This window comes from Callorhinchus milii, unplaced genomic scaffold (assembly GCF_018977255.1).
Source record: "Callorhinchus milii isolate IMCB2004 unplaced genomic scaffold, IMCB_Cmil_1.0 Scaffold4, whole genome shotgun sequence".
NCBI classification, from domain to species: Eukaryota; Metazoa; Chordata; class Chondrichthyes; order Chimaeriformes; family Callorhinchidae; genus Callorhinchus; species Callorhinchus milii.
The window spans coordinates 75876140-75889784 of record NW_024704745.1 but is presented as its reverse complement, the minus strand read 5'-3'; the positions used below and the strand labels follow the sequence as shown (position 1 = coordinate 75889784).

General features: G+C 42.6%; 1 protein-coding gene across 2 annotated transcripts in view; it reads left to right on the top strand.

Moving 5' to 3' along the window:
- The window catches only part of rab6a (RAB6A, member RAS oncogene family), a 57921-nt gene that overhangs the window by 28668 nt on the left and 15608 nt on the right, over positions 1 to 13645 (top strand). For both annotated transcript variants that reach the window (XM_042333908.1, XM_042333907.1), the window contains exon 2: positions 11428 to 11486. In XM_042333908.1, the coding sequence (XP_042189842.1) occupies positions 11428 to 11486 (59 nt within the window). The remainder of the gene's footprint in view (positions 1 to 11427; positions 11487 to 13645) is intronic.

Genomic DNA, 13645 nt, shown 5'->3' with positions numbered 1-13645 from the left:
GTGGCTGTTTGCTATTAGCTTCCGGCAATCTAGTCTCTGCATTTGTAACAGCTAAGCTGATTCAAACAAATAGTTTCGAAGTTGCATCACTAAAAATGTACATCTGATTACCTATTATGACAACAGTTTGGCATTAGCCCATAGTAGAATGGCACTAATCCAGTGATACTGAACATTTTATTCTGTTTATTTAACCTCCCAAACACCATCATTATTGACTGCTTAGAACAGAAATTGACTGGAGTAAACCTGCAGAAAACCTGGGTGTGAAAATTTAAACTGCAATAACCAGGACAATAACCCAATAATATGTTGGTCCCTGGATTTTATTTACAAAAATAAGAATTAATCCTTGCATTTGCTATCGCCTTATCATGTCTTCGAAATATCTCAAGAGTTTTTCACAGAATATTCTGTAAAGTGAATTGATTGTATATTTTGTGGGCGAAAACTTCCTCAGTTGATGGAATAAAAACGTTGAAGCCTTAAACTTGTTGGGAATTTCAAGATTTAAAAATACATTGTTAAAGACTTAAAAAATCTTTAGACAATATATTTATCAATGGAGCTGATATTGATTTGCCAAGTTGACAAATTCTTGTAACGGCTGATATGTGCATGTCAACAAGTATCTGTAGTTCAAGTTCCTATCGTCAGAAAGTTAACCTATGATCTTCAATACATAAAGCAGCATGTGTACACTGTATATTTCCGCTCCTTTTGGCAGTATGATTATTTCAGCAGTTCAATGCCATTAAAGAAACTTATTTTAATTGATTCTGAGATTATTTTAAACCAAGACCTATGGTTCTGTGAGGTTGCAACATTCTAGTTTAATTGTAGAAAATAACACATGCATTTTGCCAGAACACATATTAAAACAGTAATCTATTTTCATTTAAGACCAATTCTGCACTACTATGATTTATACTCATGACTTTATCACGTTCAGTGTATTGTCTGTGCAGTTTGGAATCGGATTTTTCTCTCCTACGGGAAAGTTTCCACCGTTTACTCAGTTCCTGTCTGGTCAATATTAAGCAACAACAACAACAAGATTGCATTTATAGAGCGCTTTTCACGTCGGGAGGACGTCCCAAGGCCCTGGACAGTTGGGTCGGGACCTGAGCAGGGGGGAGATGGTCAGGGTAAGGGGAGGGAAGGGAGGGAGCGAGGAGGGGAGGGAAGGGAGGGAGCGAGGAGGGGGTAGAGAGTCGAGAGAGGAGCTGAAGGCACGGTTGAAGAGAAAGGTCTTGAGACCGGCCTTGAAGGAGGAAAGGGAGGAAGCGGCGAAGGCACTGGGGATGGAGTTCCAGAGCCTCGGGGCTGAGAGGCTGAAGGCCCGGCAACCGATGGTAGAGCGGGGGGTGTGGAGCAGACCAGAGCCAGAGGAACGGAGGGTACGGGCAGGTAAGTAGGTCGGAGAGGTAGGAGGGAGCAAGGCCGTGAATGGCTTTGAGGATGAGGATCTTGAAATCGATCCTCTGGGGGATGGGGAGCCAGTGGAGGCGAGCGAGGGTGGGAGTGATGTGGTCGCGGTGTCTGGTGCGGGACAGTACACGAGCTGCAGAGTTCTGAATGACCTGCAGTGTGGAGGGAGGTGGCGGGAAGGCCGACGAGGAGAGAGTTCCCATAGTCCAGCCTTGAGGTGATAAAGGCGTGAACCAGGGTTTCAGCAGCGTGAGGGGTGAGGTAGTGCCGTAGTCTGGCGATGTTCCGGAGGTGATGGAAGGCGGTGCCAGTTGTGGTGCGGATGTGGGGAAGAAAGGACAGCTCAGGGTCGAACAGAACGCCGAGGTTCCTGACTGGCTTTGAGAGGTGGAGAGTGCAGCCTTGGATGCTGATGCTGTCAGCGCCTGAGGTGCGGAGGCGCTGACGTGAGCCAATCAGGAGGGCCTCAGTTTTGCACACGTTGAGCTGAAGAAAGTTGTCTCTCGTCCAGGACTCGATGTCGGACAGGCAGCTGTCAGGACATCGGTGGTCGTGGAGTTGAGGGTAGAGGAGGAAAGGTAGAGTTGGGTGTCATCCGCATACATGTGGAAGTTAACCCCATGTCTGCGGATGATGTCACCACAGGGGAGCATATAGAGGGTGAAGAGGAGGGGACCGAGGACAGAGCCCTGAGGGACACCGCACGAGACAGTGCGGGGGCTGGAGGAAAAGCCGTTTGCAGAGACAAAATGAAGACGGTGGGAGAGGTAGGACCTATACCACTCAAGGACAGGGCCTTGAAGGTTGAAGTGAGAGGGCAAGCGGTGGAGGAGGATAGAGTGGTTGACTGTATCGAATGCGGCCGATAGGTCGAGGAGGCAGAGGGAGCCCTGGTCGCAGATGGTCAAGATGTCATTGGTGACCTTGACCAGGGCGGTTTCTGTGCTATGGGCAGCACGGAAACCCGACTGGAAGAGTTCGAAAAGTGAGTGGGTGGAGAGGAAACAGCGCAGCTGGGAGGCCACGACTCTTTCAAGGACCTTGGACAGGAAGGGGAGTTGGAGATGGGCCGGTAGCTTGATAGCTGCGACGCATCAAGGGAGGGTTTTTTCAATGTGGGAGTGATGGTAGCAATTTTGAGGGGAATGGGAACAGAGCCAGAGGAGAGGGACAGGTTAATAGTGTCTGTGAGAAGTGGGGCAAGGAGGTAGAGCTGGGAGATAAGGAGTGGAGTGGGGATGGGGTCCAGGGAGCAGGTGGTGGATTTCAAGATGAGTTTGGTGACAGAGGGTGGGGAAACGGGTTTGAAGGTATGTAGGGGAGGATGGGTAGGAGTCGGAGTGTGGGAGGGAAGGGGTGGGTGGAAGTTGGAGGGGCAGTGACCGCGGAGCAGATTCCCTTGATTTTGGATTCAAGGGAATCCAGCATCTCCTCGCAGTGAAGGTTGGAGGAGATGACCTGCGCGGGGTGGCGGGCTGGACTGAGGAGTGGGGATGTGGTGGAGAACAGAAGCCTGGGGTTGTTCTTCACCTCCAGGATTATCCTGGAGTAGAAGGACGACTTGGCCGAGGCTAGAGTGGAGCAGTAGATTGAGAGGAGTTCAGAGGACTCCAAGGCAGCGGTTAGGGATTTTGGGGGTAACTTCTTCCAGAGGCGGTAGAAGATGGTGGTGGGTCTGGTGGAGGTAGGGAGGGGGGGTGGACGTGGTGAAGGAGATGAAGTGGTGATTGGAGACGGCCTTGTCGGTAATGGTGACATCCGAGGCACTGAGGCCCCGGGTGATCACCAAATCAAGTGGGTGGCCGTGACTGTGAGTGGGGGAGTTGATGAGGAGGGAGAGGTTGAGCGAGGAGGGAGGAGAAGTCCGAGGAGATGGAGCAGGAGGGGGTGAAGTGCAGGTTGAAGTCGCCCAGGATGATGAGGCGATCAGAGCAGAGGGTTGTTAAAAGGGTAGAAATATTGGAGATGAAGGTGGGAGAGGTTTTAGGGGGCCGGTAGAGGAGGAGACTTTTGAGTGAGAGATGGGAGGGATGGGAGAGGGTGAGGTGCTCAAAAGAGGGGAAAGAGCCAGAGGAATAGGAGAATAGGGCAAGTGGTGTCCTTGAGATAAGGGCTACACCACCGCCGTGGTGGGAGGTGTAGCTTGGTGGTGTGGCCTCCGTGAGGGGGAAGGTGTCGCTTGGGTTGAGCCAGGTTACAGTTAAGGCCACTCACATTCGCGGCCACCCACTCGATTCGGTGATCACCCGGGGCCTCAGAGCCTCGGATGTCACCATTACCGACAAGGCCGTCTCTGATTACCACTTCATCTCCTTCACCACGTCCACCACCCTTCCTACCTCCACCAGCAGTGAAATTGCTAGGAGTTTAGGCTATGGAATGACTGTTGGGTGTATTGTTTATAGAATAACTTGATTGATTAGATTGATACTCCAATCAGCATACAGCATCCTTTATTCTGATTTTATTACCGTTTGAGTTTTAACTTGAGGTGCTCTGTTTGATGGAGAGCAATTACCTTGAATTGTATTTTCTACTCCAGTATTGAAGCAGGTATGGTGAATCTTTTCAGCTGATGTGCTAAAACTGTGTAGGGTTAGCTGAGGGTAGTGCATCAAGCTAGATTGTGTGTTGTGGAAACCCTGTATCAGACTGGGTGTATTCATAGCACATATACATATTGTACCACATAACATAAATGGCTCTGAAAGATAATTTTTTTATTGGATGAAGGTTTGTTCCACATTATCTTTCAGAGCCATTTATGTTAATACTGGTATTGCTGCTGATTGTAAAATGCATCAATGGTGCTAAGAGAATGCTAAAATAGTAGTTTAGCCTCTTCTCAGTTATTTAATAATAATTCTTGCATTTGATGTAGCGCCTTATCATGTCGTTGAGACGGCTCAAAGCACTTCACAGAATATACTGCAAAATGAATTGACTGTATTTTGTGGGTGAAACGTGGCAGCCAATTGCACACGCAATGGCTCACAAACAGTCGTGGATTGAGTGACCAAATTTTTGTTTGTAAAATGTAACCACCAGCAATACTAGTATTACCTTATGGTATTACTGCATGTAGTGTTGACAAATTATGCTGAATTCTGGAGAGTTGCGCAGTATTTGAGTGTAGGTTAAGATACATTGGTATAGCTTAAGATGGATGGATTTGAATTCAAGAACTTGAGGAACATGTTCCTATTAGTTTTGATGTTTCTGTTTAGGAAGTGAAGTTTGATAAACTGACTGTTTACGACTGAGCAGGAGCAAATGGTACCAGATATTGCGGCACAATACGTCTATTTAAAATACAATAGACTCTCAGTATAACCTACGATGCCCTCTGATAAATGTATTTTCTTTCAAAGGAAACAATGTAGAATGGCCTATTTATTATGGGGGATCAAACAACAATGTTGGATAGTAGCTCTGCAGTACCATTATTTGATTGTCCTAGTTTTATGCCATAATAATAATAATCCTTGCATTTGATATTGCACCTCATCACATCTTTGAGATGTCTCAAAGCGCTTCACGGAATATACTGTAAAGTGAATTGACTATTTTGTCGGCGAAAGGTGGCAGCTAATTGCAACAGCAGTGTTCCACAAACAGTGGTGGATTAAGTGACCAAATTTATTATTATTTTGGAAGGGATTATTGCCCCCGGAAAGCGATCCACCATGACTTATTCGATTGTTTAACTTCCCTTCATGTAGCTGAGAACTTTGTACCTGTGGACCTCTCTTTCATCTGCAGAAGATGGTCTTCAAATCTGATGAAAGGTCCATCCACCAAAGTTATACTTAATAGTACAAAATGCAAAATACTTATTATTATTTGATTACTGCATTCGCTGTTCACAGTGTGGTCTCCTCTACATTGGGGAGAAAAAACACAGATTGGGTGACCGATTTGCCGAACACCTCTGTTCTGTCCACAAGCACAACCCTGAACTTCCGGTTTCTTGCCATTTCAACTCTCTCACTTGCGCTCTGACCTCTCCATCCATGGTCTCCTACGCTGCTCCAATGAGCCACAGTGCAAGCTCGAGGAACGGCACCTCATTTATCTGCTAGGGACCTTACAGCCCTCTGGCCTCAATATTGATTTCAACAATTTCAGACCATAACAGCTTACATTCCCCCTCTTCTGTGACCATTGCCACATCACCTTGGTCCCAGACGCACCTTTTTTGTCTCTCTGGTCTGCCTGTTTTGTTGCAATGCAATCTCCCCCTTCCCCCACTTTGTTCTGTGGTATTAACACCTCTATTCCCCTGCTTTGTTGCAATCCCCCCCCTTTATTTTATTCGGATCATTAACACCTCTTTAACCCACAGTGCAAGCTCAAGGAACGGCACCTCATTTATCTGCTAGGGACCTTACAGCCCTCTGGCCTCAATATTGATTTCAACAATTTCAGACCCTATCAGCGCCTTGGGACGTCCTCCCGACGTGAAAGGCGCTCTATAAATGGAATCTTGTTGTTGGTGGAACCCATCATTCCCTATCCTCTACCCCATTTTCTCCTTTGTTTTCTTTGCCCTACCTCCCCCCTCACTGTTAGCTCTTAAAAGCCTTTCCATACCAACATGCCCCAGTTTTGACGAAGGGTCATGGACCCGAAATGTTGACTCACTTTCTTTTCTCCATAGATGTTGCCTGACCTGCTGAATGTTCCTGGTGACTTATGTTTTTGTTTTATACTTCATAGTGTAGGTTGCTTGAAAGAGTGTGGTTGCCGAAATACTCCAGGATTCTCATAGTATCATTCCATCTTGGGTTTCTTAACGCACTGTCCCTTCAACATCGTCCTGGAAAATATCTACTGTCAGAGCAAAGTCTGATCCATTTGTTAACTTATTAGTTTAGCCTCTACTCGGTTATTTAATTTCGCAATTCATTATGGGACCTGGTGGTGTTATCACTTGCAAACAGAGCTGTAACATGTACTGCGGAAAAGTATCACAAACTTTTCTACTCTTAAGAGCACCTTTTTATGAGACTGAGCTGTTGACCCAGTTTTGACTCGTGTTTAACATTTTAGTTACGATCTATCTTTTGGTGCTGATTGACTTCTGTACATTTTTCTGTGTTTATTTCTAGCACAAAGGCTGGTTTGAAGCCTTGATGCTTGTGTACTTAGATCCTTAGCTCAAGCTCGCTGAATTATTCTGAACATATGAATAAAATGGTCATTTACACTGGTCATTTAGATCTTTTGTTATGGGGAATGTTTTCTTCTTCAGTGCGAATTTATCAGATTTATAGTCTGATTTGTTTTTCTTTTTGCAATGTCAAATGGAATATGGATTGTGACTTGGTGTATTTATGGCTTATGTAAACGCACCTATTTTGTATCTTGTAACTCCAGCCATCTTAGTGGCATTTAATCAATATTAAGCTTTGTAACCTAAGATTCAAAGTGATAGAAACCCTAAATATGCTGTTAAGACAACCTATGTGGCATGATTTATAATATGGTGTCTCTTATCACAGGACTACAGCTTCTCCATTTATAATCAGAGATGAGATCTGAACAGAACTGTAATATAGTACAAAAATTGACCGTTCACCTAGATTTGACCGATCTGTTTCTGAGGTTGTACTTCTGCTGTTTTAAGGGAGTTGGTTTCTCTTGCAGTTGAAACTTTTGCATCATTGTGTCTGGGCTACAGGACCGTAACCATCGCTCTCCGCGCTGTTCATAACTCCCATTCCTGCTCTCTTCCTGTCACCTGTCAGCTCGCTGGATTTTGTGAGCCGCTGTCAGACGTCCTCCCTTTCCTGTGCTCTGATTCGTGTTGTTGGGCAGTTTACAATCTCTTGAGCAGTGGCGAGACTAGGAATGGTCATTGCCCATCCACCATAAATTGGTGCCCGCCGAAATTTCTATTTCTGCCCACACCACTGCTGTGCCATTGCTACCTTTTTTGTCAACAGCTCTCTTTTATATTCCCACTCTTCAGATTGTCCCTATGGGATGGATCTTGTGTGTTTCTCGTCTTACTCTCCCTCGCCATTGTTCCACCATACTTTCCTAAATTAATAGGTATTTGGACGAAGTGCTGAAGTACTGCTGACATTCGTAGAAGTAGTCTGAACCGCTTCAGGAGACAAATAAGAATATTGGGGTTTAAAATTGAATTGGATTCCATAGCAATTGTTAAATATAATTGCTTCTGTTTAGGTAGTACAGTGGGTCAGCAATTTCTCCCTCTTTGTTCCCCCCCACCCCACCATTTCCCCTGGGTCACATCTGGCTGCCACTTATGGGATGAAAATGGTTGGCCTGTAAGTGATTTTAATCGGTCTCAAGACAGTTCTCTGTGGGCACAGGTCCAAAGGCACTGCCTTTATATCAGTTGATATAATGGATGAGAATTAGAAATTGGCTGTTTCCTGCATCCATTCAGTTCTAGGGTAGCTGGCTTGCATTAATAATAATAATCCTTGTATTTGATATACTATAGTGCCTTATCACATCTTTGAGAAGTCTCAAAGCACTTCACAGAATATACTATCAAGTGAATTGACTGTATATTTTGTGGGCGAAATTCTATATTTCATGGCTTTGAACATTTTTTGGATTAGCTGCAGTTCAGATAGGTGAAGCGCTGAATTCTGATCATTCCTCATTGATTCTTACTTCAGTTTTGACAATTTGTACATGTGCTTCTTCTGGGGGCAAGTATTTATTTGTTAGATATCTTCTGGGACCAGCTGGACACAGAATCTGCTTCCTACACTAACACTTGCCCTCAGGCAGGGCAACCAAGAAGAATCTTAAATAAATTGAATATAATGTGACTGTACAAATACTCCTTAGTATTGATCTTGAAAATCAAATTATTTTTAACTGGCTACATTTGAATACTTAAAAAATTCTGAAGTATCGTAATGCTCAACCAGTGATTGTGTTCTGTTGGTGTGGAATAGTCCTGCCTGCTGATTAACACTGGAGTATGCTATTTTTGTACCGTTAACGAACAACGGGGGAGTATAAAGATAATGAGAAAGGCTCATTAGACAGACTCTGACCTCACCTTCGGGTCTCTTATACTAATTGATGGTTCCTTCTTTGTCTTTCAAAAAGATTCATTTTTGGTCCAAGTATTCTATTTGATCAGTGAGCAATATGATTAGCATTCATGCCTACTTGAGTGTAAATAATGCCTCCAGGAGTGAGATTATGCTGAGTAAGCTTTTATGAACTTTGATGCTTTTATTTTGTTGTAATTAGGACACAGATGGTGGTTAAAACCTGTAGTGGCAAGCATGTTGAACCTAATAAATGACCATCAAGTCTGCTTCAGAAGGGGTAATTCTTGATTGACTAATCTGACTTTTTGAGGAAGTGATATTCCCAGATTGAGAGTTGAATACCACAGTAGGGTGATACACCTAGACTTTCAAAAGGCTTTTGACAAAGTATCATACAGGAGACTCCTAGATAGTCAAAGGAGATTAAGATTATGACATGGATAGGATTATTAAAATAAGAGGGTAGTTGAAAGGGATAATGAATTGCATTACATGAGGATGAGAAGTGGGACCTTAGCATGTTTGTTGGGATCATTTTTGTTCCTAATATACATAACGCAGTCACAAAAACAATTAAAGGAGAGGTTAAAAAAAGAATATCCATTGAGGGTGTTTGGACATGTGACATTCTGTCACAAATTGCTGTTGGAACAGTCATATTATTTTATGCTACTAAAAGAATATTAAAGGATAGGGGAGTGAACAGAAGAGTGGATGTTAGAATGGTTCAAATGGAGAAATATCAGCATAGACTTAATGGGTCAAATAGCCTGTTTCTGTGCATTTGATTCTACAATCTGGTCACAGAATGAATTTTTTACTGCAGTCTGTTAATACTTGCTTTAGACATAGCGCCTTTCCAACATCAGCAAAAAGAAAAGCATTTATAGAGGGCCTTTCACGTCAACAACCACAAAATTACATTTATAGAGCACCTTTCACGTCGGGAGAAAGTCCCTAAGCACTGAACAATCAGGTGTCAGGGCCCGAGCATGTGGGAGGGTTGGTGTAGGGGTGAGGGAAGGCAGAGAGGTGGGAGGGAGACCAAAGGCACGGTCGAAGAGAAGGGTCTTGAGACCGGTCTTGAAGGAGGCAAGGGAGGAAGCGAGGCGAAGGGACCGTGGGATGCAATCCTAATCCTTTAAAGGATTAGAGTATAAGAGTAGGGAAGTCTTGTTGCAACTGTATAGGGCCCTGGTGAGACCACACGTGGAATACTGTGTGCAGTTTTGGTCTCCTCATTTAAGGAAGGATGTACTTGCCTTGGAGGGGGTGCAGCGTAGATTTACTCAGTTAGTACCAGGGATGAAGGGGGTGAGTTACGAGGATAGGCTGACCAATTTGGACCTATATTCTCTAGAATATAGAAGAATTTGAGGGGATCTTATAGAAACCTATAAGGTCATCAAAGGGCAATGATAGAGTAGATAGTGGGAGATTGTTTCCCCGGTTGGAGAAACTAAAACCAGGGGTCACAACCTTAAAATCAGAGGCAGCCCTTTGCACTGAGTTGAGGAAGAACTTCTTCACTCAAAGGGCAGTGAATATATGGCACTCACTACCCCAAAGGGCTGTTGACACTCAGTCTTTGAACATATTCAAGACTGAGATAGATAGATTTCTTATTGCAAAAGGGATTAAGGGATATGGGGATAAGGCAGGGTCAGGTTATTAGCTGGAGTTAGATTAGCAAATCAGCCATGATTGAATGGCGGGGCAGGCTCGAAGGGCCGAATGGCCTACTCCTGCTCCTACATGTCATGTTATGCAGTTCCAGAGTGTGGGGCAGAGAGGCTGAAAGCCCGGCCACCAATGGTTGGGCGGGAGGCATGGAGCAGGCCGGAGCCCACTGAACGGAGGGAGTAGGCAGGTTGGTAGGGAGTCAGCAGGTCAGAGAGGTAGGAGGGGGCAAGACCATTCATGGCCTTGAAGGTGAGGCCGAGGATCTTGAACTTGATCCTCTGAGGGATGGGGAGTCAGTGGAGTCGGGCGAGGGTGGGAGTGATGGGGTCACGGAGCCTGATGCGTGAGAGTACACGAGCTGCAGAGTTTTGGATGATCTGCAACTTGTGAAGGGAAGAGTTCGGAAGGCCAATGTGGAGGGAGTTCCCATAATCAAGCCTTGAGGTGACGGATGTGTGAGTGGATATTGTCAGAAGGATATTGCGAGGCGGTGGACAGTCAAAGGTTTGCACCCAGAGCTGGGGTTTAGATTCATGAGGGGTAGGGGGAAATAGCAACTTGCATTTTGTGGCTCCCTTCATATGGAGTAGCATCTGAGGATGATCTGTAGATCAATGATTAACTTATTTAAGATCGTGGAGCGCTTAACATCATTTCCAACCGTTTCACAGGTGATTGCTGTTCATTTATATTTGTAGACAAACATGAAAGCCAATTTGCGCACAGTAAATTCCATTAACAGCCTGACGTGAATTACCAAATTATATGGAGGAATGTTGGCCAAGACAAGATAAATTTCCACTTTATGAATTGTCATGGGATCTAATCGTGTACCGGAGATTCACAAGACATCATGATGGCAGCTCCACATTGCAATTCTTCCCCAGTATGGCACTTCAGTGCCACCCTATATTGTGAGCTCAACCTGCAGCTTGAACCCATAACTTGCTGTCCCAGAGCCAAGACTGTTATTAACTGAGCCAAGCTGATGCCTTGCAAAGTAAACACAATCGTCTCCTGATCAGTAGCCCAGATATCAGTAGGCAGTGATTTAAACATAACATGGCAGCTGAAACATTTATTTCATGATTTGATAAATGCAAGCTTTTGGGATTAATATGTTAGAGTATGGGTATTGACTGTTTTCAGCCAACCTCAGTCACTTGTAAAACACTTTGAAGTGTTTCCCCATTGTGAAAGTTGTATGTTACTTGTGATCCAAAGAGAATAGACTGGATTGTAATCGTGTTGTTTTATTTTACAGTTGGGAAGACTTCACTGATCACAAGGTTTATGTATGACAGCTTTGACAACACTTACCAGGTAAAGGCTTAATTGATTGTAAACTTGTCCACCAGAATGTGCGTGAATTCAAGCTCAAAGTTCAAGATTATAGGACAAGCAATTGATCCAATGTTTTTTCCCTTTGTTGATTCTAAAGACTGCCCTTTGAGCAAATATGTTTTTTTTCTGATATCCGTTCCAAATTAATTTTTCAATTACTTTTGTTTCATTTCCGTTAGTCTTTTCGCCTTGTCTTATTTTAAAGTGATAATCTTTATATCGTTGAATATTTTATATACTTAAAAGGAGATTCCTATCCCAGTAGCTTTTTTAAAAAAAAGTTCTATAACCTTCATAGCTAATTTCTTTTTTGTTTGGGATCATTCTTAATATTTTCTGTATCTTATTTTTTTCAGTATATTCTCTTTATTTTTACCACATTCATTGGTGAAAGCTCCAACTTAAATTTTATAAAATCATATACATTGTTGTACAGACTAGAAATAGTAAATTCCTTTCATTGCTTTATCATGTTTTGTTTACAAAAGTAGACATACTATTTCATATGTGGTTTTAAATCTTCTATGGAAACTGCTTGTACTTTATCATTAACACATTTTCAATACAGATTTATTTATTATCTAGCCAGGGCTCCTCAGAGCACGTACACAAACTAGCATTGTTCTTTTTCCAGTATAAAACCCAATGGAATATTAACTATTGTCAATCTAATAGTTGTACTCCAGGACGTTAGCCTTTACCACATGTTAATATTGGCTTCCTCAGACATTAAAATCAATAAGATTTAATACATTATTATTTGGATTTAGGATTTGTGACTGCTTTAACCTCTGATCAAACTTGACGAATTGATCTTGGTTAAGGTCTAATCCAGTAAGCAAGCTCACTGTTTAAGTGTAGTAAATCCCATTTAAGAGACCTTACAGTTAAGCAGGTTACTTTTATTTAACCTCGTTGTTGCTACTTAATTTTATCCTATTGAGAAGTTCAAGCCTTCTAGGATGGATTTAAGTTGGCTTTATATTTCTCATGGCACACAATTTGTGCAGCAAAGAATTTGCTACGTCTGTGTAGTATCTTATTGAATTGTGTCTGCTAACAATGAAGCCAGTGGTGCTAAAATGCACTGCATGGAATGAAAAGAAAGTATTGCTGATTGATCAGCTATCAGGGTAATCAATGCCTGTAATGGAAAAGGCACCTACCTCTCTGTAGATGGCAATAGTAGGAATACCATCACTGATGGGTCCCATGATTCTAAACTTACGATTACATGTTGAGCCTCCAAACGTTTCTCCCTTTTTTGTATCTTACTCAAAATAGTATTCTATAATAAAATATTTTTTTATATTGGTAAATTGAACATTGATATTGTCACTAGATTCTTCACAACAGAACAACAACTTGCATTTTTTAGGGCCTCTCATGCATGGTAGCATCCCAGAGTGCTTACAAGCTAAACAGAGACAGTGTTAACTGGATGTAAGAAACATGAATCAAGATTGCAACAGAGGGGAAATGAGTAGGAGCAGACTGTTAAAACTATTGTGACAAAAAAACAATTGCCAACTTCAGCTATATTGTATTGCAGTTTAATATATGCTTTATAAAAGGATGAGTCAACACTTTGATCGTGGGATATATATAGAATATGTTTAGACCAAATTTTCGGGAAAATTAAGACTGGTTTAAGCACTGCTGCACAAAAATCTGTTGCCACTTTTTTTAAAAAAAAGATAGGACTTGAAGGACTAAATAATTAGATGTCATTGAAAAGACAGGGTCCAGGTCAACGTTATATCAATATAATAAGTGAAAATATATTTGAATAGTCTTTCAAGAGAATGAACAAAATATCAGTTATAAGTTATGCTGCTGCTGAACTGGTCTATTATTTGTTGAAATAATTGGTGTCTAATGGCTTATGCTGCTTAAACTTCTTCCACCTTATGTAATTGGGCTACAGACATTGCTAAAATTGCATCACTACAGGGGGTGGATTAGTGCTGTTTGAATTGGTGCTGTTATAGCTGTGAGCATACAAGTTGAATTGAAAGTTAACTGAAGGGTGAAGTGTGATTTTTTAAATATAAAAATGAAAAAAAATGAATGTACTTTTATGCCGATTTTTAATTATAAATATTCAATGTCACATAAGTTCAGTAATTATAGATCAT